The 27,841-nt window shown below is 41.7% G+C and overlaps 1 protein-coding gene across 1 annotated transcript; it reads left to right on the top strand.

Moving 5' to 3' along the window:
* Window positions 1-5,387: 5,387 nt before the first annotated feature.
* Window positions 5,388-23,722, top strand: LOC142101193 (LIM domain transcription factor LMO4-A). The gene is made up of 5 exons (XM_075185467.1): window positions 5,388-5,505; window positions 10,758-11,004; window positions 18,866-18,962; window positions 19,413-19,583; window positions 20,541-23,722. Exons 1-5 carry the CDS (start codon window positions 5,424-5,426, stop codon window positions 20,547-20,549), a joined length of 606 nt encoding a protein of 201 aa, XP_075041568.1. The 5' UTR covers window positions 5,388-5,423; the 3' UTR covers window positions 20,550-23,722.
* Window positions 23,723-27,841: the final 4,119 nt, after the last annotated feature.

Genomic DNA, 27,841 nt, shown 5'->3' with positions numbered 1-27,841 from the left:
AAACAAAGACACAGTGGAGATCAGTGACAATGTCCCGGGCCCCCCTGGATCCCACACTGTAATACCAAAACATCCATTCAGCCTTCTTCTAAAGGCCTGAATATTATCTATTAAGTCTTACAGCCCTTTGGCTGCTGGAGTCACTCTCTAACCCATGTGTATTATAAACCAGCCGCCATTCATCCTCCCTAAAACTCAATTAAAATATCAAGAGAATCAAAGGGCAAAAGGAGGAGAAAGATGTGCGAAAGTCTTAACATCCCCTTTCATTTTGCAAATACACACGAGACGAGAATCCCGGCAAGCTGGAAATTTTGTGTCCGGAACGAGTCCGGGAATTGGGGAAGAGAATTCCAGCAAGATGGAAACATCTCTTCAAAAACCGTAAGGCTGTGAGGTGTATTTATGAAACGTCAGCCGTAGCAGATCAAAGAGCCACTCAATTCATTCCCATGATCTTTTCATGTGTGTAAATTTCTACATAATATTATAACGCCGGTGTCAAAAAATATCCGGTGGTCTAAATTTTTCGTTCGTTATAAAAAGAAGGTGTAGGGTTATAGGGCCAAAATATTATACCTATGATACTTCCCACTGGAAGGGCACCGACATTGACGCACAGTGGTGGCAGCCATTTTGTGAGGTAAACTTTACTTATGAGAATACAGCCGACCAGTCCAAGAGGTGACATGGCAGATACAGAGGCACAAGGCACTTTGCGATGTCATTAGTTCCTTGGGTATTAATTAATAAAGGGGAATATTGGTTGGGCCCACAAAATCGCTCCTCCACTGCTTGCAGGTGACAGGTGCACTTGAAAGAGCAGCACAAGAAATTATCAGTTCACCGACGTCAAGCGCTACCTAATATTTGGATTTACCGCTGAAGTGTTAAAAACAAAAGGAAAATCTTCATTATTCCTGTCATGAAAACGGAATTTGTTTGTTAGATACGCTCCTCTTTACCCTAAATATGCCGGAGAATGTCTAGGGATATTTTCCTAGAAAGCTTTCTAAATATTTACGTAGCTCGTTCAATACTGTTACATTTAAGTGCAAAATGTGCATCGCACTAATAGCAACCAATCAGACACCTGCTTTCATTGTCTAACTTGCACTGGGCAGTTAAAAGCTAGTTGCTGATTGGTTGTCGTGGTTTAGTTAATATTTTGCACCTAAGCGCAATTAATTGATCAATTTCCACATTAATAGGGTTATATACGAACCAGAAAAGGTGAAAACCTGCAAAGCTTCTTTATGAGCGCAAGTGCGGCTACTCCAAGAGTATTTTAATGTGGTCACGCGCTCCACTGTTTTGGGGTTGGCGGATGCCGGGGGTTCCGTGGGCTATTATTGCAAGAAGTTACTTTATGAAGAAACTTTTGATAAAAGGGGCTGCGTTCTAGCCCACCAGGTTTCCATGACAACCGTTCACTCAAGCAGAAGGCGATCCCAAGCGCCCCTTACCCTGTAAGAGTTCCCATTAGCTCTTTTGAATGAGATCCACAAAACGATGAGCTATATTATCATCAGAGCATGAATCTGCTCCGGGATCATGCTTCAGCTGCACTGTTTTATTTAGTCTATATTATCACATTTGGGTTTTTTTGGGGGGGGGGTTTTCTTGCAAATTGTTGGTTTTACCCAGCCCGAAACATAATAAAATTATTTTTGCAAACTTTCATTTTGCTAGCAAGACGTTGAGCCATCATATTGTTCAAACTCATCACTGGACCTGGGATCGAACACCGACAGGGGTCCCATAAATCTTTTAGGCACCCCCGGAAAAGGCACCTGTTGTAACCAGTAAAAATGTCACCTCAAAGTCCTCCCTACTCCCATGACAGGTCCCTTTACTATACATTGCTGTTTTTCTCCTAAAACACTAAGCATGTGATGTCATGAAAGACCCTTCGCGCCGCTGTCCCACGCTCTCGCCGTTCGTCCCTTTAATTTTTCCAAAAAGCTTACATAGCTATACATAAAAATCACCTTGTCAGCATAAAGGAGAATTTTGTGCACGATACAGTATCACTAGCTTAGGGACTCACCTACAGGAGATGTTTGACGCTTTCCGGTGATCTTAACCCCAACATAGCTATATTGTGTACAAAATTCTCCTTTTTGTATATGCTGACACAGTGATTTTTATATATATATCGTTTGTTTCTGAGCACCGGACAACATTTTTTCTTTTATTTGCACTTGCACATTGGTCTTATTTGTCCTTAGCTGCCGTCTCGAATGACTTTATTCACTTGTACACATTTCATTAATTTAAAGAAGCGCGTCTTTTTCTCTTTCACTATTTACATACAATAATATCGCCACAACTCTGTACTTGGGGGGGAATGAACTAGTTTTCAAAACGTAGGCAAGTCAAAAAAAATGTTGCGCCGGTAAGTTTTCCATCCTGATGGCTTTTTCGACAGAGGTCATTTGTAGGTGAAGACACATGACGAAGTAGAAAACTAGCATTAGGTACGTGAATGGGAGACTGACTATATAAACTAGCAACCAGCTCATAACCAGCTCTGTCAGGGAACAAGCCACGGCTTGCAAATGCTGCAGGCTAATTTCTGTGTACGAGAATCTGCAGGCAGGGAACTACATTCACTCTCCTAGGTGGCAAGTTTCTGCAAGGCCTACAGGTGCCCCCCGAAAGGGTTAATGCGTACTGTCGGCCCGTGGGCTACTAATGCCAGCCCTGGTGTCCTATGCAGCCCTGTTCTGTGGGGGTGAGGTATAAATTGTACTCATTTAGGAACTGTCTGCACACATGAATTAGAGGCAGGTATGCAGGATGTTCATAGTACAGTATGATGCTGGTATTTAGTGTTTGCACAGCTGTGGGGATCCTGCGGGCTCATCTGTTGCTGGAGACATAATGAGAGGGTACAGGGACCCATTTGCTGTGCAAACTCTGCAAACTACTGAGCGGCAGGTTTTTTGCTTTTTTACAAAAATTGTGCACTGGTTTTGGGGATTGCACACAATTCAGCAGCTCCTTTAGTGTCGTGCAAACGAAGTGAGCCAGAATTATTATTACTATATATTATTATCATTATTATATATATTTTTTTCCCATTTTACAATAATATTATGATAACAGAAAGCAACGTGCAAAATATTTGAGACATGGGGTATTTCATATACACAAATAAAAAAGCATATCCCCTTGTGGATGATTTGCAGGCAGATAAGAAGTTCAAATGGAGTTGGTTCCTCCTTGATAGATGATTAAGAGCAGGTCATGTGATGATATGAAGCCTTGCAAGGTGAAGCCTTGATTGCCAAATCAGTTTAATGTAGACGCAGAACTGAATTTTGTATTTTTTTTACCAGCTTGTATCAAAAGTTTACATAGTTCTGAAGATTTCTCAACACATCAATGCACGCTTAAGGACCGTGAACCCAAATATGTGAGATGTCTTCTGTAAACAAGCTACTTCTGACTTGCCCAGTTTATATATGATGTTTATCTATAGGTACACAAGGCAGACACGGGTTTGTTTTCCAGTCTAAGGCAATTTCTCGGACCCAAGCAGTGGCCAGTGGCTCTCCGTGTACTGTGGAACTACAAATCCCAGCAGGGACACAAGACCTTATTGGGTACATTTACTAAACCGCGGGTTTGAAAAAGTGGAGACGTTGCCTATAGCAACCAATCAGATTCTAGTTATCATTTACTTAGTACATTCTAAAAAATGACAGCTAGAATCTGATTGGTTGCTATAGGCAACATCTCCACTTTTTTCAGACCCGCAGTTTAGTAAATACACCCCTAGAAATGTACGCCTTTAATAAGAAGGAAGGATTGAGACAATTACATAAAAATCACTGTAGACTAAATTCTTAAATGTTCCCTGTCTGTCAAGCAAGAAACCGGACGACATTAATACAATAATAGTTAGGATCCTTTAGTTTGATAAAGAAACTCTCTATTGTATTTGGTACTTGAGTCTAGTGTACATATATTATAATAAATTCTCTGTCTAGTGACAGTTCCATTGTGAATATAATAAGCTGCCCTTGACACAAAGCAAAAGACCATATTGACATAAATACAATTCCTGCTATGTATAATGCAATGCTGATTATAATTATTTCTCCACGCAATTATCTTGAATTATTTGCTTGCACAATAGCACTTATATTGGGGTGGCAAAGACATTGAAGGCATTCTGATTATTTTAGATCGGTGATCCTGAACCTACTTTGAGCAGTGCCAATGTGCCATTGTTCTGGGACCCCAAAATAGGTCGGAATGTGTTATAAATCTGACAATCAGGGGCTCATTACGGCCAATGCTGTACCCCACTTCAGGTCTCAGCTTGTTATATATGAACTGTACAGCACAGGCACTATATAGAAGGGTAGGTTACCAATGCAATCTCGTGGCTGTCCTTTGGAAATATATTACTTAAGGAGCAAAACTGCTTTAAAATAATAACTAAATCTAAAATCAAAACTGAACCCCCCAAAATTGGACCAGCTATTCAGAATTAACCTTCACTTGTGAATTTCGGATAATGAGTTATCTATACAAACATGCAAATTAAAAAACAACCACGATCATTTAAGATCATCAAAGCATCACACTGCATTAAATTGAAATATTATCTCTACTTGTTTTTTCTTTAAAAAAAAAAGCATAAAAATGAACTAATTTTTTTAGGTGCCTACTCACAAAGCAGTTGCCCTCCACCCCATACACTATATTACTAAGCAGTTATTTATAACCTGAACTTAATTTTCTTATATTTAATTGCATATTCCCATTTTATAATATTTTATTATACCCTAAAGGAAAAAAAAAAAGTTTGAATACAATATAAGTAGCAATAATAATAATAATAATAATAATAATAATAATAATAATATCATGGCGTTAATAGTGTTGCAAATGGTTCTTAGCATGTGCTAATGACACTGCCAGCAAATTCTAATTAGCAATATTTAAAGAGCAATCATTTTAGCACATAAGTGTAAGATTGCATCTGTAATACTAATAATACATTCATAGGATGCCGCCAATATTCCATGAATAATAATGTGCCAGAGGATCTAAAATACAATATTAGCAATAATGAGCTCTGTACTAATGAAGGCTATCATCAGCCTGCAATGATAGCTATGTGACAATATAATTATTATTTTATAATACTAGTGGTTGGTGAGGAGGATGAGGGTGGCCGGGGCACCAGACCAGCCTTGATGAGGCCCTTTAACTATTTAAATGTCCATCTATCTTTTTTTCTTTTTTTCTTCTGACACTGGCCACGCCCCCGCCGGCGGGGGATTGGCAGCCGGCGAGGCGTCCCCGTGACGTCACGGGCGCGGTTATATAAGGAGGGTCCGGCCGGGCAGCTGCAGCAGTCAGTGAGCGCTTCTGTGCCGGGTGGATCGTGCGCTGGGATCTGTATGTGTCTGACTGGTGCCCGTGTAACCCCCTGGGATCTAGTGGATCTTACTGATAGAGAGAAGGAGCCAGGAGCTGCAGCAGGTAGGGGAGCAGATATATATATATATATATATATATATATTATATTTATTTTTTTATATTATATTTATTTATTTTTATATTATATTTATTTATTTATTTTAGATTTTATATATATATATTTATCTTTTTACATTATATTTACATATATTTTTATACTATATTATATTTACATATATTTTTATACTATATTATATTTACATATATTTTTATACTATATTATATTTACATATATTTTTATACTATATTATATTTACATATATTTTTATACTATATTATATTTACATATATTTTTTTACTATATTATATTTACATATATTTTTATACTATATTATATTTACATATATTTTTATACTATATTATATTTACATATTATATTTAATTATATTTTTATATTATATTTGCATATATTTTTATACTATAATATATATATATATATATATATATATATATATATATATATATATATATATATATATATATATATATTTTGTTCCTGTGTTTGCATTGATTGCTGGCTGCAAACTTAAAGTAACTGAGACCATCACTTCGTCCCATTTGCTCTCCCCTTGCGTTGTACGACAGTGACATTTGTGTGTGTGACTGTAATACAGTTGTGCCATGTGTTGTGTGTACAGCTGCGTCTGTTGTGCGCTGACCGTGCGCGGATAAAGTCGCAGTGCCTTTGGCGCTGATAGGGTTGCAGTTATTTAGGGTCATTGTTTGTGTCCCAGTGCTAGAAGCCTCAGCTACAGATGTTAGTATGGTGTAGCTTAGGAATGCCCTGTAGATTAAAATGTTTAAGTATATTAGAGTGGAAGGGGGGTGTTACTGTGATTTGGGAGCAGCGTGTTTGGCATCGCTGTAGTCCAGGGTCTGATCTCCTCCGCTGGATGTTCACAATACGATTTAGAAGTTGCTGATATCCAGCTGCATTGAAATGAATGTAAATCGCCGGAGCCTGCTACACACAAACTGTGAAGAGCTCATGTAGTGTTAAAGTAGCATTTTCACCCCTCTAGGAGATTTAAAAGAAATGTCTGGTGGAAGCATTCCAAAAAATGCAAGTGTCACAAGTAGATGCATTTATGTTGTACGATGTAACAGCTGTGATGTATGTAATCTCAAACCACAGATTTCACAATGTTTGAGTCAGGGATGGGGGGGGGTTTCCCAACCCTGTTGATGAATCCAAAAAGGGGCCCCAGGCTAGGGCAGAGTGTGGAGGCAGATTAGGGTACATGCACTCTTATTGCAAGTCAATTCCATATTCTCTTTATAGCACCTTATTATGTGGCTGATACTTATAGCTGTGGTCAAACTGAGCCCTGGCACAAATCCATCATAAATAAATATATTTATAGCAAATGCATATGGTTAACAATGTGACTGTTTACCAAATACACTTGTTTATATATTTGTACTTTAATTGATCAGTAGGTCTGGTTGTCAGGAAGTGTTTCTGTGCTAGTAGATCAGTGTCTCACTGACAGATCCACGCAGTATTATACCTGAGACCTGGAGGCTTGTAGAGGGGGGCACTGAGGATTGTGTGGGGGGATTGGAGATGTCCTGGCTGTTGCCAGGGATTGGTAGTCTATACATCCCTACTAATGTTTCACAAGCAGCTGCAACTGTTTCAGCCACGTTAGATCCTTTCAGTCCAGGATCCATGGAGATAATGGGGGGCTTGTATTGAAATTCTAAAGTGTTTAACCCCTGCATCACCAGATCTCTGATTCTCAGTTAAACTTGCCCGATGCACGGTCTCTGGAAATGTTAGAGATTGTACTTAGTAGGGGGGAGAGGAATTATTCATAAGAATGACAGTGACAGGGTTGTCTTCTGTGAAGCGATTGTCTTTCATCATTATCACCATTTATTTATATAGCGCCACTGATTCCGCAGCGCTGTACCGAGAACTCATTCACATCAGTCCCTGCCCCATTGGTGCTTAGTCTAAAACCCCTAACATACAGACACATACTAAGGTCAATTTTATAGTAGTCCATTAACCTACTAGTATGCTTTTGGAGTGTGGGAGGAAACCGGAGCACCCGGAGGAAACCCACGCAAACACGGGGAGAACATACAAACTCCTCACATTGCTGCACACATTAAAGTTGTGTTTTATTGAGTGGCGGTCTGCAGTGGCAAAGGCCACTTGTCAGGGCATGCTGGGAGTTGTGGTTCGGTCGCAGATGTAAAGCTTAAAAGATGACTAGATTTGACCTGGAAAAACTCGATTTGTAATTTTGCTTTTAATGTAAACTGGTCGTCAGCTCTTCATTATTGCATGAAAATCACCTGTTCTGAGACACTGACATCGGTGTGTGTAATGAAGCTGTGGGTCTGTAGCTTGACATGAGCGAATGTTGAACGGGCCACAGAGCTTGCAATCTAGCACTGAGAAGCTGGACAGCGGCGCTAGAATTTGTGTGTAGATGACACTTATTCTATATTAGTGAAGCCTGTAACACAGTAGGAATGCAAAGACTCTGGAATGTTTTCTGTTGTGCATCTCAATATAAAATATATAGATATATCTGAGCTCCTAGTTTTGTATTTTTTTACTGCATGTTCTCCTGTTGTACTCTATTTTTTTCCATTTTGTATGTATATTATGCAAATAATTTATAAAGTTATACACTGCTGATAGTTTTCCAGGGGCAAAGCATATGGAACTTATTTTTATTGACGTACTTTGACCATATCATGCTACCACCTAATCTATTCGTATCCCTCTACTGCTCAATTATCCCAGATACAGGGTACAAGTCTGAATTCAGGGTGTAAATGATGCTCTTACTGTGTTTCGAACAGTAAAGACATAGAACGTTCTCCACGTAAAAAGTTTCCCTTTTCACAGTTGAGATATGAGCAAAAATTGTCCTTGATCTACTGAGTCGTCAGTAGAGAAACTCATTCTGGATCTCCTCAGCCAACAAAACTAGGGATCAGCTGGACGATGAAAGGACCAGTGCAGGATCCATTTAGATCTACGGTTTCTATAGATTACAGTAGGTTCTGGACGGATCCATAGTCTGATCTATCCAGTACCTATTGATTGGGAGACCACTATAGTAAATGTTACTACATCATTACACTATTAGTTTAACTCTTTATGCACTCAGTCACAGCCTGGAAGTTAAAACTTAATTGCACTTGTAAAAGTAATATTTCCGCTCCCAGGACCATTGTTGATGCATTTCAGTGGGATAATGGGCAATCCTCTGCACATGGGGAGCTAAATTAGCACATTGTCAGCCATGCTTCAGATTACCCTGTAGGATAATGTGCTAGTCTCCGGTTAATTGGCTTAGAGAAGACAGTCCTGTGTGTGTGTAATCTGAATGCTTTTCCTGATGCTGTAAATCTACTTTAAGCTGGGGGGTTACTCTCCAATGTTCCCTGGGCTCAGCCGTCTGCAAGTGGATGGTAGTTAGCACTGGGTATAGTAACCAGAGCTGTACATGCAATCTGAAATAGGCTTGGTGCTCCCATGTTTTAAAATGGAAAACTTGGGACGCCCATTGGGACTCAGTTTCCTTTAGGGCTGTTAAAACTATATTCTTATTTTAGTTACCAAATTATGTGAATCTAGTTTCTGAATAATTGCAGCCCGTTGTGCTTTTGCAGCTCTGCGCTAGGAAAATGCTGTGGACAGCACTCTGAGAAAATGCAGTGCCCTTAAAAATAACGTAAACCGCCGAGTGATTAAACCGTTCAGAGAGCTCATTTTATAAGTCGTCTTTCAAGATGAGATTTTTGATTAGTGAAACATTGCTCATTTTATGCTGGCAATGTTTTGGTTTTTTTCTCCAGCAACAAAAAATAACTTAATCGCTTCTATACCATAGCCAAATTTAAAGAAATGTCTTCCAGTCTGGAGCAATCGTATTGCAAAGCTCTCTCCGCTGGTAGTGACATTTGAGGACGCCATGCTTAAGTAACTCAACCTAGCGTTGCATTGGTTCTCCGTCACAGTGATCTATAAAAGTGGTCTGGTAGGCTACACTGGTCGATGAGAGAGTTTTGCCTATTAAGAGGTGCTAAATGACCGCCTCTCCTAATTTGCTTTGCTCTAGGAATTTGTTTTGCAGCGAATCATAAGAATCAGGATCGTAACATTAATGGTGATTCTGCTCAGCTGACTTCTATGCATGAAACTATTAGTTAGAATTGATCTCGGTAAGGCTGAAAACCTCTGGCGTCAGCTGACTTATTGTTCTTGGCTGACTTCTAATAAACAGAATATTTTGATGTGTAATCATTTTTTTAATAAACGTGTGGTGGGTTTGTGACTTCACAGTATACTTGGCTCTTTTCTGAAAGGGTTAATGCTTTGTAGTGCTATTAATGGCGGGGGGGGGGGGGGACGACTATGAATGCAGGGATGGGGCAGACTAAGCATCTTGGCATTATAGGTAATGTTAAAATCTACTGTTGCTCAGTGTTAAACTACAGTGCAATCCTGCAAAGGCCTCAGTCACTGATCTATAATATAGGACATTGTCTCCCTGTAGCAGTTGCAGGGGTTGAATAATTTTCTATGTTGCAAGTGCATGGATATAGTATTGTACAGCTGCTGCCACCTGGCAGTCGGGCATATATGTGGAATTGCAGGGTTGGCATCCAGTGCTAAAGATGGCAGCCGGTTATAATCCTGTGTGATGCCCTTCAGCCCACCCCAGGCAGTTGCAGTACAGTAACGTTATGCAGCCATCTAGCAGTTGCATGTAATGTGTTGCAGCAGGCTGGCGGTCAGAGGGTTCCGGTACAGTGTAATATGTTGTAGCGGAGGGTTAGAATGCAGCTTTGCAGATCCCTGGCAGTAAGTATTGGCATGGGCTGACTGGCACATTTTAGCTTGGGGAGGGGGGAGTTTATTAGGAATGTTTTAAAAGGAGGGGGGGGAAGCAGGTGACCCAGCCTAAGGTTGCCCACTATCGGACTGGCCTTGGGGAGCAGATGCCCCCTGCCCACCAGCCAGCCTCTGTGTTGGTTCTCCAGGCTGCGCGGAGTAGGCTGTGTAGCAGCCAGAGGGGTGATTAGCTCTGCTCTCTAGGGATGTCTGTATAATAAGCTATTTTCTGGTGCTTGAGCAAAGTGGTTCTTTCAATCACTTAGGTTTCTGCACAAACTGTGTAACAGGAGAATTACAGCTGTAGTGGCATACAGCAGCCTATTGTCAGACAACCTGATCTCTCTCTCTCTCCTCCTCCTATCTAACCTTATGTCCTGTCCTCTTCCAGATCCAGGAATGGTGAATAACCGGACATCAGAAGCCACCACCACGTCGGTCAGCAGTAATGGTTCCCCTCCCAAAGCCTGCGCCGGCTGCGGGGGGAAGATCGCAGACCGCTTTCTCCTTTACTCCATGGATCGGTATTGGCACACCCGCTGCCTGAAGTGTTCCTGCTGCCAGGCTCAGCTGGGCGAGATCGGCACGTCGTGTTACACCAAGAGCGGCATGATCCTGTGCAGAAACGACTACATACGGTGAGTGCCCGTGCGGTGGTTTGGGAGTTACCTACGGGCCACGTTCCTGTGGTCTCCTACAGTCTAGATCAGTCTTGCACGACCTCCGGCGCTGTGGAACTGAAAGTCCCAGAATCCCTTGGGGCTTCTGGTATCGCATTAACGTGAAATTCGCATGTTGCCCATCATTGATGCTATTGATAGTAATACATAGTACGTGATAGTATTATCATTGGGTCATTGTTAAAAACACATATATTATATTATAAATACGTGTTCTGCTATAGATTACAAGGCCGTTGAGTTCTATAAATGCACTGACTTCTATGTGGTCACTGAACTCCAAAAGTGACCTTTACTATCCTTATAACCTAGAGTCGCTAGTCACGAAATGGTTTGTGCCATCTTACTGTACCCAGTTTTGCTCTTTTAAAATACAGTATTTGGTTTATTAGGAAACGGATGACCCAGTTTGAATGGACAAATTGTCCCATCATTGGACAATATTGACACTGTTTAGCCTGATCATGTGATAGTTAGCGCTGTCAGCTGACCGCTGCGCGTTTGTAGAGTGAGCGTTAGAGGGACCAGTTTCTCTCCGAACCCAGCGGACATCTAAAATGATCACTGTTCCCTTTCAACACGTGATCAGGTTTATAGACACAGCTGAGGCCAATTTGGAAGTAATTGCTGTATGTATGGGCTGTTCTACATTAACACTATTACCTGTTTCATCTACACTTTCAGTAGTCTCTCGATCACCTGTGCTTCGTAAACCCTCATGATATTGGGGTGTTGGGGGAAATCTGTAGTAACGAGGGGAGGAGACGGAGGGATCTTGTCTGTAGAACATTAGCTGCTGTGAATCTTCCAAGGGAGGAATGATCTCCATAAATCATACGTCCCATTTATCCCACTCCAGAACCTTATACACGCTAACGTGTATCTCGCACGTAAGAGTGAACTTGTTTTAAAATCTTGGCCGATTGCTGTAGGGTAGTCTAATTACAAATGTATGTTCTGACGATTCCAAGGATTTGATGTGTAGCGAAGAGGATGCACCACTCTTAATGCTATAGCCGAAAGATCATTGTTACAGACCGGCCCATCTCTGCGTGTTGGAGTATCCAGTGCAGATGGGGAACGCCAGTGTAGCGAATTATATAGTACATGATGTTCTGTGCTACAAATGTAACACATAACTAGATTATCTTAGTGATAAGTGCTGTGTTCTTATGTCTGTGTTGCATTGCGAGTGATTGCTGGAATGTGAGGTTCGCTGTGTGTGACATCGATCCTCAGGCAGTTATTGGGGTGTGACACTGAAATAAGCACTTGGGGCAGTTTATGTAATTTAAGCCTCCTGTGTGGACAACGTATGAGATTGGATTTGGCCTGCGCTGATTCTCTGCAGGGGATCTCGCAGCAGAAAATGGATTTCATATAATCTGCTCCTTGTATAGACAGCTAAACAACTGTTACATCCACGCTCGCACTGGTGGATTAGGCCCCTCCATCCTGCACCTCTAGCTGGTTGTATCCACACAAAGGGCCTTTGGAATTTAATTGTACAACAGCCCCCCACCCTTCCCAAACTCCCCCCTTTGGCAGGTGAAGTTCCCTGTAGGCGTTATTGAAACATACGGCATCAATTAAGCCCGTTATTTTCTGTTAAGCTCAATTCCGTTCCTCGCTGTAAGGGCAAAAAAAAAACCTTCCAAAACTGCCAGCTCCTCCCAGACCCCCCCCTGAGCTGAATATTTTAACACTTTCTGTGCAGGAACAGCATAAATTGAATTTATACCTGGTCCATTTCAGCCCTCCCAGGTGGACGTTCTATAAATTCTGCATCACTTTTCTGGTACTTTGTGCTTAGTCCAAAAAAAAAAGTTAAAAGCTGAAGTTTGCAAGAGGTTAAGCTTCAAAGTGACCTTTTTCCTGCAAATCTATGGATATCCACAAAAACCCAGAGGTGTTAAAACCAGGGGCGATTTGGAGGAAATCTGCAGATTTAGCTGTTTCTCTGCGTTGCTATCAATGGGTATAATTTTGGTATTGGTTGCTCGGTCAGGTTTGAGAAGTGATTATTTTTGGGATCGTATTGCACAAGTTGAACTCATTCACCCTAAACAAAAATCTTTAGTATGAAAGTGAATGGATAATATGAAAGTAATGTTTGCTGAGTCCTCAATTGGGGTCATGAGTTCAATTCCCGACCATGGCCTTATCTGTGTGGAGTTTGTATGTTCTCCCTGTGTTTGTGTGGGTTTCCTCCGGGTGCTCCGGTTTCCTCCAAGACTCCAAAAACATAATAGTAGGTTAATTGGCTGCTATCAAAAATTGACCTTAGTCTGTGTGTGTGTTGGTGAATTTAGACTGTAAACTCCAATGGGGAGGGACTGATGTGAGCGAGTTCTCTGTACAGCGCTGCGGAGTCAGTGGCGCTATATAAATAAATGACGATGATGACCTCCTCTATAAGCTTACTGCTCGGCCTGTTTCAAACAGACTGACCAGGTGTAAATCCTGTTTACCTGTACACCTCACATTAGCATTATTTGTAGGCTTAGAGAAGTGCAGCCTGGGGTCATGGTACCATGGTAGATCCAGCAAATGGTTCAACCAGCGGTTTTTAATCTTGGCTCTAAAATACTATAGGTGGAATTGGGGGTAAGCAAATTTTCTGGTGTATTCTTACCCCAACTCCACCAACACTAACATTTTTTAGTCTTGGACGGAATTCCCTAACAGTTTACTATGGATGAGTCTTTTGGATCGCAGTTTGGTACTGCAGAATGAATGGGTGAAGACGGACGCTGTCCTCCCATAGATTACAGGAGTGGAGTAGTATTTTGGTGGAGTGATGGATACAAGGGGGGGTGGGGGGCTTCCTGGCAGCTGTGCAAACATTGCAAAATATTTCTGAATATGCCATTTTAAGAAGTGTAATAATTCTAATAGCAGAGGGCAGTCGGTGTCGAAAAAATAAATTTTAAACCTGGGTACACCTTCATTAACTTGTCGCGTAGGATTTTCGTCAGCCATCGCGGCTTGGAGGTATATAATATCTTCTGCTAGTTAACACTTTTTTTTTATGTAGCCTCTAAATATTCTCTTTACATCAGCTGCATAATATGTAATCGCCTCGATTCCTGCCCCACTGGAGCTTGCAATCTAATCCCTACCACACTGACACACGCTAGTGTTAATTTAGTCAGAAGCCAATTAACCTACCTGTCCTTGGAGTGTGGGAGGAAACCGGAGCACCCGGAGGAAACCCACGCAAACACGGTAAGAACATACAAACTCCACACAGATAGAGTCCTAGTTGGATTTGAACTTATGACCCCCAGTGCTGTGAGGCAGCAATGCTAACCACTGTGCAATAATATGAAACTGTTAATATATCTAGATAGGTTCCATTCTCTTGAATGTGTTCATCCCACAAAACTGCAGCCTTCGGGAAGATTTCGCGCAGGTTTTTCAAACTGGCGCATGTACAGACCTATGGTTGGTTTAGATTTAAATGTCCTTGACCCTGTTAGGTTTATTTAAAATTGGATTGGCAGAGAATATGCCAAATAGATTAGGGGAAGCGTTGGACATGTGTAAGGGCTGTACCGAAATATAGATTAATAAGAGATTAGGGGGCTGAAAGAATGGGAGTTACATTGTTAATGTATTAGATGTAGGAAAATAAGTTTTCATAAGGAAGCCCCCTGGTAGCAATAATGTGAGAATCCCCCATTTATGCTCCAAAAATGTGCAGTCAAGTGGTGCTGATGGAGCAGAATTTAGTGTACCAGGGAAACTAACCTCCCCCCCCCCCCCCCCCTTAAACTACCAACAAGAGGGTACTTGGCGTGACTTCTGGCGGAAGTAGACATCCCTAATTGCTTTAACAAATTATGTGACTAACTGGTAACAGATGTCTGGACAGTTCTTCTGTAGAACTTCTGTAAAATGACACTTGGGTTAAAAACAGATCTATCATTATATTAACGGTGGCGGGAGCCATGGCTGGTACTCAGATCTCTACAGCCTCCCCCCCCCCCCTTAAAAAAAACTCCTCCACTCTAAACAATTAGAAAGTATTCGATTTTTTTGCTTTTCACTTTGATCTAATGAGCGCTTTAGAAATGTAGCCGTTAATATTTTAGGATTCCGGCTGTAGGTTTGTAAGAAGATATTGGCTCCTCTATAGAACAAGGCAGCAATTGACAAAAGTGCTCGGGAGATCCTGCCCGGCATCCCATAATAGTATAAAGGACAGTGTTACAAATGACGATCTGCTAATTAACTTAATTCCAGCCTTTGAGATGGGACTGGTGTGAATGGTCTGCAGATTGTGTTCCACAGACTGAGCACTGTCCTATTCTCATCCTCCCCCCAGCTCTCTCGTCTTCCTCTCTCTGAAAAACACATTTAAATTGGTAGAAATAACAGGGCTCTTGTCCAGCCCCCCTCCCATTCCCTTCCCCGCTTAAATTACTGTTTAAATTAAGATCGAAAATTCATTACGGAGGTCCTTTTATTAGATTGGACGGCAGTTTGGCGTCAGCGTTGGGATTGTGTCAAAGAGCCAGAGAACAGGATATTAAAGGCAAACTCACATCAATTACACGGCCGATTCAGGCGAGATTTTTCAAGGAGACGGAGGGAAAACATTTAATAAAGGGAGAAGCTCATTTAATTTTTCATTCCCCTTTTTAAAGGAGGGGGGGGGGGGGTGGCAAGGAAGCTTCTGTGTGAACGTCATCTCCAACTCTCCGTAGACTAACGTGTTTGCTCACGTTGCCAAGTCTGCTGTTATAAAGATCACTTAATATGATCTTTATATATGTGATCGTGGATGAAGGTGTTTGACTTATGTCATAGGGGCTTTTGGCATCAGCGTGTTCGACTTAAGGACTCTGTGCAGTGTACTTACAGGGCTATTGTCACAAGAGCTTGCGCTCTTGATTGGTAGCATCTATAGATTATACTGGTACATGTTTGCTACTCTGTCACGGGTTTTGGCTCTGATGTCCTACAAAGCCAGGTGGGGGCTGATATCCGACTGCACCATAATGTCGAAGTTCTAGGTGTAATTTCTGTCCGCTTTGATTGGTCAGTAAGTTCTGATCTTATCTCAATACCTGCAGATATATTTTAATGCAAATATATGTAAAATAATATATATATCCCATTCTAACCAAATTTAGAGGATTTAAGATGGCTAGCACATGTCCCCTGTGTGGATGGATCGTTTTCTTTTTTTGACTTCTGTGCTTTTCAGTCATTTTATTTATTTTGGGCATCGATGTGTTTTTATTAGCTTTTGATTCCGTATAAGACACCGCTCCTCTGTACTTGCCTTGTGTCTTGCATGCAATCATGTATCAGAGCTGCTTTATATATCAAAGGACTGAGCTAAAAATCCTCTGCCTGATCATAAGTACATGGCTGAAAGGCACAGACTGAAACCAGGAAGATAAAGTGGTGTATTTAAGGGGATGGTGTTGTACAAGCCAATAAAAGTTATCTGAAGGTGGAAAACAAAGTTTTTGCTAGAAAGTGTATTAAAAGTGATTTTTGCATATCCTTCCCCTTGGAATTGAATCCTGGGAGACCCTTTTCATTGTTCTTCTATAATTCAGTACTACAGAGCAGTGTCGGCATTTGTGTGTGTGGTACGAGCAGGCAACAGGGGGCGGGGCTAAGATGACACAATATTTGCGTTAAGCCCTGCCCCCTGTCACTTATCTATTACAGGGGTGAGAACCGGGAGGTTGCCCTGCTCTCCCAGGAGGTCTCCTAGAAATGCGGGAGTCTCCTGGACATTCCGGGAGACTAGGCAACTATGCGTTAAAGAAAAGCGGCTAATGAATCTCTAGAGACTGAAGTGTCTTTTACATTTCTGTCTCCATTACTGAAGTCATGTTGTCTTACCTGTCAGTCTTTGATTAAATCTTGGTCTCCATGAAAATGGCCACCTCCATAGGCATCAATACATGGACATAGGACACAATTTCTGAACTGTCATCATGCCACAGATGGCGAAGCCAACCACGTCTTGTACTGGCTCAGTATCAGACTACACACACAATGTATTGCGCTCAATTACCCAAAATGCAATAGACACTAATCAGTTGCTGATAGATCATGGATATAAATAGATGCAAACCATTTCCTAATTGATCATAAATATAAATAAGTATTGTATGAAACAGTATAAGGTGAACAGTATTACAATGTGTGATCAAATGTATACATGATGAATGTGTAAATATTGAGCTCAGTTCCCACTGAGAAATGGAACCAAATTGAAATGTAATATAAATGGGGATCAAATCCTAAATGGCGGATGGCCAGGTATTTAGGAAAGACAGAAGGTCATACAGTAAAATAGAATAAAAAAGGTACATAAACAAGGATAAACAAAAATAACAATAAAATGGGTCAAGATAATTAATTAAAAGTCCGGGCAGGTTCCACAATAGACCCTGTGTGACAAGTCCTGACTAATTGAAATACTGATCTTTTGATCCAAATACCGCAGAGAAATGTCCAATAGTAGATGAAAGTCTCTGATGAGGAACTAAACAATATAAAACCGGTAACTCACGGAAGTCCGGGCCACGGAATGGCTATACCAGGGTACCTGACCGAAGGTGTAGGGATCCGGGGACCGCGGTCCAGATGTTAACCAGACGGTTGATTACCGATGGAGCTCATAGGATGTGCGGATAATGAAATGGACAACGAGGAGAACGCCAGACTCTTCAGGGGGTGAGGGAGATCACCCCTAGTTCAGGGAGTCTCCCTGACATTCAGGGAGAGTTGGCAAGTATGGGAAACTCTAACCTCTTAAAGGAGTTTGGGTCCCTAGATAAATGGGTATTCAAGCCTGTATCGGAAGCCTGCTTCAGATGCACGTACCCTGTGGTTTAGAGGCTGTAGAACTACAAATCCCAGCATGCATTGCCAGATGTCCCTATACTGAGGCCCATTGTGCACTCGATCCAGTTGTGGTGCCGTGTAACCTACATGTCCTGTCAGGTTAACGGTTTGCTTGGCATGCAGGGACTTGTAGTCCTCTTACAGGTTGCCTATGGTGGAACACTTCATAACGTGTATTTTTACTGAAGACATAGAAACCAATCTGGTTTCTTTTAGTTGAACCATGAAATATCTGAAGCTGACTTTGAAGCTTTGATCTCTTTTCTTTAAAGATGCCAGGAATAGACAACAGGGTGTTCATCACCATTAGACTAAAGAAAAAATTGAAATAGACGGCAATAATTCTAGTCAGGATTATGCAATTTTCGATCCCAGATTTTCTTTAATGCAAAATAAAATACACACCGGGGTCCCTCCTGCTGATTGTGACTGTTGTATTAATTTCCTCACATTTGTTGTGAGGTAGACATTTCTGATGCTCTACCAGAAATGTACATGATATTATTTACCCAGTGCCAAGCAATGGACCCCAGCTCAGTAACATTAATATCCGCTTAAATGGCCTCTTAAATCATGTCCAATATCTGGATTTAGGGACTAGATTTCTGCTTAGGACACTTGTTACTCAGACTGCGCCAGCAACTCCATTTAATGATTTAAAATGGCTGCCAAGCCTTGAAGGTCCTAAAGATGACTACGGCAGTGGTTTGTGGCTCCTTCGTCCAGTTAACGTTACGAAGTAGATATTGGGGTTTCCCTGTAGATAACTTGAGCTGGATCGAACCTTTGTTGCCCACGGGCACCTGCGTCGATTCGGTGACGGTGAACAGGCACTGTGTTCGTTAATGGTCCAGTCCACAAAATGGCTGTCGATATTGTGTACAAGACGTGCTTCAAAAACAGGATTTACAGCCACTATAATCGGTGTTTTCTTCTGCAGGTTATTTGGGAGCAGCGGAGCCTGCAGTGCATGCGGACAGTCAATTCCAGCCAGCGAAATGGTGATGCGGGCACAAGGGAGCGTGTATCATTTGAAGGTGAGTCTCCCCTCAGCCATGCCAGCGAGTTCTGAACAGGCCAAGATTTCCTGCCGTTAATACCGAGGTGGAAAATTTAGCTCACATCCATCAAGACAAATCTATGAACAATTATTATTTTTTTTTTTTTCCTGTCAAGACGGGTAAATTTCCCCATTTTTTTTGAACGCTATAGAAAATGGCCACTAGTTGACCTTAATTATGACACCCTCAATAACTAATTGTCCTGTATGGCATCCCTCCAGCCAGTTAAACTATATATACAGCCAATCTATAAAAACATCCCTGACAAATATATTTGCTGCTGTTGGATTTCTGTCAGGAGGAATAAGTTAAAACTTGGACGTAGCCGCGATGCAAGATACATAGGTCCTTGCAAACGTACCTATAGGGAGGTGCATGCTGGGAAATTATTTCTAAACATGTATTTTCTTTTCGTTTTGCCCTCAGTGTTTCACATGTGCAACGTGCAGGAACAGACTGGTACCCGGAGACCGGTTTCATTACATCAATGGCACCATCTTCTGCGAACACGATCGGCCATCGGGGATCCTCAACGGCCATTTAAATGCTCTTCAGAACAACCCCCTTCAAAGTAGCCCCATGCTGCCTGACCAGAAAGTGAGTGTGCTTGGGGCAAGGGTGGGGTTGGATGAGGGACTTGGCTTGTGGGCGGTTGTTAGGAGGAATTGTGGTCTTTGCAGGCTCTGAGCAGTGCATGTTTTCAGGATATCCACAGTGCAGCTTTAATTGTCTTTAGATTCAATGCAGGGGTAACGCTATAATCACTATATTTTGCCTGTTAGTGAAGAAAGTAAAGGGCGATAAAATGGCATCGTGCACGCTACTAAACTGTACATAATGGTTACACCAATCGATTGGTCCAAAGAAGGGTCGTGCACCCAATATTTCCCCTATTTTTTTAACTTTAGCAATTTAGAAGTATAGCAATATACATCTATATATCTAAATGCATAGCAAGGGATTACAGCTCTGCACTGTCACAGTAATCCTGTTACCTGGAGGCAGCCATTTTATGGGTTGAACGACTTCATGTGAACACAGCCTAGGACAGTGTTGGCTAACCGGTGACACTCCAGGTGTTGTGAAACTACAAGTCCCAGCATACCCTTCCAGCCATAAGCTGTTATCTCTCTCTCTCTCTCTCTCTCTATATATATATATATATATATATATATATATATATATATATATATATATATATATATATATATATATATATATATATATATATATATATATATATATATATATATAGGCAAAGCATGATGGGACTTGTAGTTTCACAACACCTGGAGTGTCACAGGTTAGCCATCACTGGCCTAGGAACTAGTGACATCGTGAAGGCCTGAGCCTCGTACCACAGTGATGTCACTAGTGTTTTGATAAGCTGGTCATTGGCCCCGCCCACAACATGGCTGCCTCCACTCTATGTAGTTGACAGGTGCACTTTTTTTGCGTTCAGGAACTTTAATATCCTCTGTATATTTTAGAATGGTGATGTTGCACAGGAATATTCCCTAATTTTTTTTTAAAATTTATATTTCCCCCTTATAGGTTTGCTAAGAGATCGCAAGCAGTGTTATCCTCTGTGCCTTCTGTTAATATTCCCTTGGAGACACATTGTTGGCATATATAAATATCTATAAATATATATATATATATTTTCCTCCTTTCCAAGTTTTGCTCTATTTTTGTGTGGTCCTTAACCCACATCTGACGCTGTTCAGAACGGCCACCGTTTTCCAAACCTGAGGAGGATAAAGGACTTGTAAATGACCTGTAAAAAGAGAATTATTTTGGCCTGAAGAAAGTTTTGGACGCTGAATGTTGTAAACGTTCATGATGTATATAGGACACTGAAATCTCCCGCCAGCTTTGCGCATCACTGGTGACATCACAGAAGGGACTGACCAATCGGAAGCAGCTGAGCGAACATGCTGAAATTTGGGTTCCGCGCAGATCTTATGTAAAAGCTATTGGGCCACGTCGACGGAAAGTCAGTGACTCCGTCCCATGTGGACACGGCTGCTCGTGACTTCAAAGCACCGACGCCTGGGGAGAAGGGAAGCCCGAATAAGTCTCTTAAATCCTGTCCTGTGAAAGGGGCTCTTGTTGCCTAGGAAGAACTATTACTGTCACGACTGTACGCAGCCTAAACAAACCATACACTTAACGCCTATTCACTCGCCTGTCTCCTGTACAGCACCACATACACCCTCGGCACTCTATTTTTGTATTTTAGATTTGTTTAATTTATATGGGTTATAAGACGTCTGTACGAAGCTGCACCGCCACCATTGTGGTGGCTGCCATAGGTGTCTAGGAAGGATTTAAATAAAAGCAGACTGCCTGAATATTTGTTCATTATATGGGATTTAAAGTGTGTTTTTTAAAATTTGTATACACTACTTCCTTACCCCAGTCAAAGGTCAATATCCTCCGTGCCAGATTCACCACGGTCTTACCCCAGCCCACGTCTGACATATACGCCCTTTAATTTTTGGCAGCTACTGGCTGCTTGTCTAGGGAAGGGGACACTTTTTTTTTTTGGATTACTCATGGGGAGAAATTCACAATTTACAGACCTGAACCAGTGGCTAAGCTTGAACACAATGTATTAAACGCGGAGGCAGCCATTTTGTCGGTTTAACCAAAATTTAAGGGAGTTCAGCTTATCGGTACATTAGAAACCAATGACCTCACTGAGGGGAGGAGGCAAACGCACGTGAACCTTCTAAAAAGGAGTTGTTGCCCATAGCAACCAATAAGATTCTAACTATTATTTATCTTCTATCTATTACATTCTAGCTAGAATCTGGTTGCTATGGGCAACGTCTGCACTCTTGCTTTTTAGAACCTTTGATAAATCCAACCTTAAGTTTATTTAAGATGGATAGTGGTTCTGAGGCCAAAATGGATAACCAAGTAGCTTGTATATGTCTGCAGGGCAAATGTTAATATAATGGCAGAAATCTCAGGTTCTGTCATTGTAGGCAAACTTTTACATATAGTTACTGGTAGTTTTTTGATATAGTAACTTGTTTTGCGTCTAGTGGCCCAATTCAGGATCACAGGTTTGAGTTATTAAGCTTCAATTAAACTCTTTCAGATAAAGGGGAGAAAGCATTAGTGACGCTCGTCTGTGTAATAAGCCATATTAATATTAGAAAACGGGTACAAAAAGTGTACCTGTTGGCTGCGCAGAAGCAACCATTTTGCTGAACGCACTAATCAGCCCTTCAGTTCACATGGTGGATAAAATGCCTTACGGCTCAGTGGTGTCATTAGATCCTAGTGCACGGCTACATTCTCCTATTCTCAATATTGGTTCAGACAAAATGGCCGCCTATAGTGCCCTACGTTTCTGCAGGTTGCTACAAAATCGAATATTCTCACATTTCCCCAAATATTTGTAGTATACCGCTTGTAACCACATGTCCTAAACCTATGTAACGCAGAGGGAGTTATTGCGCGGTGGGCGGAGCTTCCTCTACAACTGTTTGAGGCACTGTGGGCACCAAATTTTACACTTTATTTATTTAAACCAAATTGTACGTTTACCTGTGTTTCAATCCTGCCCACAAGTTTTTCTAAAAAATTTAGTAGATATTGGCTTTTATGAATACACAATTGTATGTAATTTGCATGTAATTTAAAGGTGAACACATGCACGATTTGCCTCTAATTCTCACAAATGAAACACAAATCTCTCGGATGTCTATATAAGAGTTTCCAAACAATTATACGGAAGTAATAAAGGGTCCTTAAGGGTATACCTGTTTCCTGCAGTTATGGCCATTTTGTGGGTTAAACCAATATGAGAATTCAACTAATCTCTGTGCATAATGTCTTTGGTGAATATTGGTTCAACCCATAAAATGGCTGCCTCCGCCATGTTTAGATCCCACTTTGTCAGCTCTGCTCATTATATATGTCTTAGTTCCTCTGGGCCTTTGTCATGACCCAAGTTAGGAGTTCATCCCACTGGGAATTTGAAATCTCCTTCACATCGGTGCATCCTATCAAACCACACTTTAGGGCAGTGTTGGTTAACCTGTGACACTCCAGGTGCTGTGAAACTACAAGTCCCAGCATGCTTTGCCAATATATAGCACCGTATTGCTGGAAGGGTATGCTGGGACTTGTAGTTTCACAGCACCTGGAGTGTCGCAGGTTAGCCAACACTGCTCTAGGGCTTATTCAACATGGTGCCATGTGTGCCAATGGCGTTAGATGTGTCCTTTTATTTGAGTGCTTGAATCACATTAACAGAACACCATTATTTTATTAAGGCCCTATATTTAAGGTGAGAACTTGCCGCCATTACTCGTGTGAAATTGCAACGATTGGGGGGGTGAGGTGATTATCTTATGTGAATTTGAGCAAGAATTGGCAAATGACCTCTGTGGACGGGATTTAAACTGTAAGCCTTATTATATTGTGGCCTGTGTAATATTTGACAAGAAAACAAATTGCAATGGGCGGCCGCTTGCACCGACTTTCCAGCAATTGTGAAATCGCCATTTTCTGCTGTTCCCGCTTGTGCATCACGAATGTGTATATATAATACCAGGCTGAACGTGTAAATAATGTAAGCAACAAAGTAACGTGCTTTTTATTGTAGAAATACCGACCGTTTCTGTTTCCTAATGTGTAGCTTCCAGTCCTGGAGCAAAAAAACGTTTTGTAATAAAGATTTTGATCTTATATTGAATAATAAAATGGGTTTCCATGGCTACCGTTTCACAATGTCGTCTTTGGCTAAAGTTATTCATAAACCTGAATATAATCGCTGTACTCTAGTCGTGGGGGCTGTAGATCGTAGTATGTTAAAGTGCACTTTGCCGGCAGCCATTTTGTAAACTGAACCAATGTTTGCAAAGATCTGTGACTCAATGTCTCTAGTACTGGTCTGGCCAACCTGTAGCTCTCCAGTTGTGAAACTACAAATCCCAGCATACCCTGGCAGCTGTGGAAGTATTTCCAGCAATTTGAACGGTTTCTCTACAAGAGTTTGGCACAGAAGAGAGGTCCAGATTAATCTTAGCTGCAGCTGGTATTCACAAATGTCAGACAACTGCTATAATATCCAGACGGTGAATGATCAGCTGCCGCTATTGCTGTCCAGTCCTGGACCCCGGTTAAGGCAGCTGGGACTTTGATATCTGGAGTTTCTCTGGTCAGGGTTCATACTGAGAGATTCTTCTGTAGGGCTGGTATATAAACCACACTGTCTATTCATAGTAGGCCAAAGCCTGGTATTCTCCTATACTAATCACTATAGGAATAAGATGGACGACCTTCCGCTCTGCAGATGTTGTGCTCTGCAGCGCCCCCTGTTGTAGAAGGAGTGATCGTTATCCATAAGTGACGCCAATAATGGAATCTAATACATAACGTGACAATCTCTTGCATTGTTAAAATTTGGGCATAAGAATAAGTGAGGAATAGTAGAATTTCATTTTTAGTGGCTATAGTTGTCGATTTTCTTTTCCTCCTGCTTAGTGTGGGAATTAAAAATGATGTTTTATAGCAATTTAACTATTTTCTCGCTGTGGCAGCTGAGCGATACTCTGCGGCCATGGAACTCCAGCGAAATTTTTTTTCTGGGGTTCAGGGCAATAACCATTCTTTTCAGTGATTGGTTTCGGTTCAGGCATCGCGTTGGTCCTGCCGCAAGATGGTTCCCCTATGCATAATGATACTTAACAAAGGCAAGGTTTTAAATAGGGCAAAGCTTTCGCCCTTTGAATAATCAGCTCCTTAGTGCCTTATAACTAATATATTATATATCCTACAGTGAGACCATCTAACCCCATTTTTCTCATTAAACCACTGTCACTACTAATGTACAACTGATATAGTAGTACTGTGAGGTAAAAGTGATGAATTACCTTACTTTTTCCCATCCTAATTGTTTCTTTAAAGTCAGAACAGCGTTATTTATTAAAAACAAAAATCGCAAAAAAAACAATTGTTAGAAGTTGTTGACTGCATGCTGGTATATTTCTGTGAAAGACCATCCCACATCCTTAATCTCTTGATTTTAATAAACAAATGAGCAGTCCTGTATTGTAATTTAATTTGCCTGCTTACAATCACAGTTTTGCCACCATTAAACAATCAAGTCAATTTAGTATATGAAGTAGAGCAACATTCATTTTGGGAGAGACCATGGTTACATCTCATGGTCTGTTAAGGCCTGATTTATAGAAGTACAAAATACTAGTGTATCCATGCGCACAGATGCGGATGGCTATTTAGGCAAATTACTGTAGTGTATAGCAGGACTGGCTGACCTGTGGCTCGCCAGGTGTTGTGAAACTACAAGTCCCAGCATGCTTTGCCAGCTATCAGCTTGCTACTTATTGGTAAAGCATGCTGGGGCTTGTAGTTTCACAACACCTGGAGAGCCACAGGTTGGCCAGGCCTGGTATATAGGCTCAAGAAGCGTGCTGACAGTGATCTACATCTAAAGGGAGCGATCATATGGGGTCAGAGACATCTTATTAGGTCATACTTGCCAACTTATCCTCGTTGGCTTCAGGGAGATCCCGGTGGGGGGTGGGACTTGATGATTTGCATTATTTTGGCCCTGCTCCTAAACGATTGTCACAAATTTGGCCAATTACAGCAGGGGACTAAGATGACGTGATATTTGTGTCATTAAGCCCCGCCCCCACCACTTATCTATTGCGGGGGCAAGAACCGGGAGGTTGCTCTGCTCTCCCGGGGGGGTCTCACAGACATTCCTGGAGAGTAGGCAACTATGCGTTAAAGAAAAGCAGCTAATGAATCTTTAGAGACTGAAGTGTCTTTTACATTTCTGTCTCCATTACTGAAGTCATGTGGTCTTACCTGTCAGTCTTTGATTAAATCTTGGTCTCCATGAAAATGGCCACCTCCATAGGCATCAATACATGGACATAGGACACAATTTCTGAACTGTGTCATCATGCCACAGATGGCGAAGCCAACCACGTCTTGTACTGGCTCAGCATCAGGGAGAATGCCAGACTCTTCAGGGAGTGAGGGAGATCACCCCTAGTTCAGGGAGTCTCCCTGACATTCACGGAGAGTTGGCAATTATGGTGTATGGACATTTTGACGCTTCAGAACTACAAAATTATTTCTCTACAAGCATTTTATTTTTACTTTTTAAGGGATAAATTCAATTCGTAGCAAAGTCCCGTGGGACACTTAGAGGTGTGAACATAAATCGGTCATGTTCAAGTTACCATAATACCCATAAGTGTTTGCGGAGCCAATGGGCAAGGCTCCTAGGGGGCCTCACGCTCAATCCCATTCAAGTGAATAATCATCTACAATGTACAGGTGTGCAAAATAAGCACCCTCTCCTTTTCTATGCTCTTGGACATAACATGAGGAGAAAAAAATGCCTTTGGTGGTTATAGAAAGGCAAAACCAAAGATCAGGATTGAGCCAATCTCTGTGATTTCAATTTTGTAGTTTTGTTCCACTTTAAGATCCTGATGACTATACAGAACATTTGCACAGATAAGAACAAGGTTTACTGATAAACAAGACTGTCTGTGATGCATTCTTGAATCTGTCCGGGGGTCTTGGAGGAATCCGGCCCCACATCAGACTTCCTTTTCCAGGCTCCTGAAACCAGACACATTTTGCTGCAAAAAAAACCCCTTAATTGCTTGTGTATGGTAAGTCAGCTCTGTAAGGCCAAACACTGGTAGGAATGATTGCAAGCCTCAGCCTTGCACTGTGTGTCTGCGCTCGTTAATGGAGAGGTGTTCATTAGCGGGGATTAATGAGGCATTCATCTTTTTTGCAGCTCAGATTGTTGAAACTAATGAGCCTCACCACCCTCCCTGGTTCCCAGCCTGAGACTCCTGTCTGTCTGCTCGGCAGATGTTGGTAGAAGGACCCTTTCTGTGCCTGATCTGTAGGGTGAAACCTCATTTATAGGCAAAGTACTTGCTGGGTTTTCTGGCGCTGAAAGGGTTACACGGGGAGTATCCAACAGTTTAATTGTAAAAAGTAGGAATGAGCGAGATTGCGGCGAAACTTTGCGCAAATCAAGTTTAGCGGTCGGAAGGGGCCGTTTTGCAGAGGTGAACAGTCCCAGCGATACAGTGTCAGAATTCAGCTTTTGTGTGTTTGTAAATTCTAATTTCCTGGTATCTATAGTCCATGAATAGAGCTGGGTTGACAAGAGTCAATTCATTCTGCCGTACGGTGTGTTTGGGGATAGGACCGAGGAGACGTAAGGACAAATTCTGCCAGTGAAAACTGCAAAATTTTGCAGCCGAACGTGAAACGAGGCGAAAATTTAGACAAGCAAACTTTCTCCTACAATATACTTATTTCTAGGAGAGTCAGACTACCATGTATCCACATGATCGAATTCAGACAGGAAACGTCACCTGTATAATGTTGTCTCATTTATGTAGGAGACAGGGGCATAGGCAAACCGACAGGGGGGGGGGGGTTCTAGTGCCTGGAAACCCCCCCCCCCCAAGGGCACTGTATAATTGAGGTGACTGGACCCTGCTCCCGCTTCACACGGCTCTGCTTGAAAAGGGAGAGCTGCGTGCACATAACAGTAGTGCAGGCAGCATTGCCCATGTATATTATGGGGATAGGAAGAGTTGGAGAGCAGCCAAGCACTGTCTAATATTATAGCCACGCCCCCATGCATGCTGGTCACGCCCACTGGCGGTGTGGTGTGGAAACCCCCCTCTACAAATCCTGCGTTTGCCCCTGAGGGGTGATGTGCATATAATTATGGTTACACGGGAAGTGAACTGTCGATGGCAAGTGTGCTATTAATCAAATTCACCTCTGATTTATATTTGGTATAAATATCTTCCCTTTTT

This window comes from Mixophyes fleayi, chromosome 9, assembly GCF_038048845.1.
Source record: "Mixophyes fleayi isolate aMixFle1 chromosome 9, aMixFle1.hap1, whole genome shotgun sequence".
NCBI lineage: Eukaryota > Metazoa > Chordata > Amphibia > Anura > Limnodynastidae > Mixophyes > Mixophyes fleayi.
This window is presented reverse-complemented; position numbering and strand designations above follow the sequence as displayed.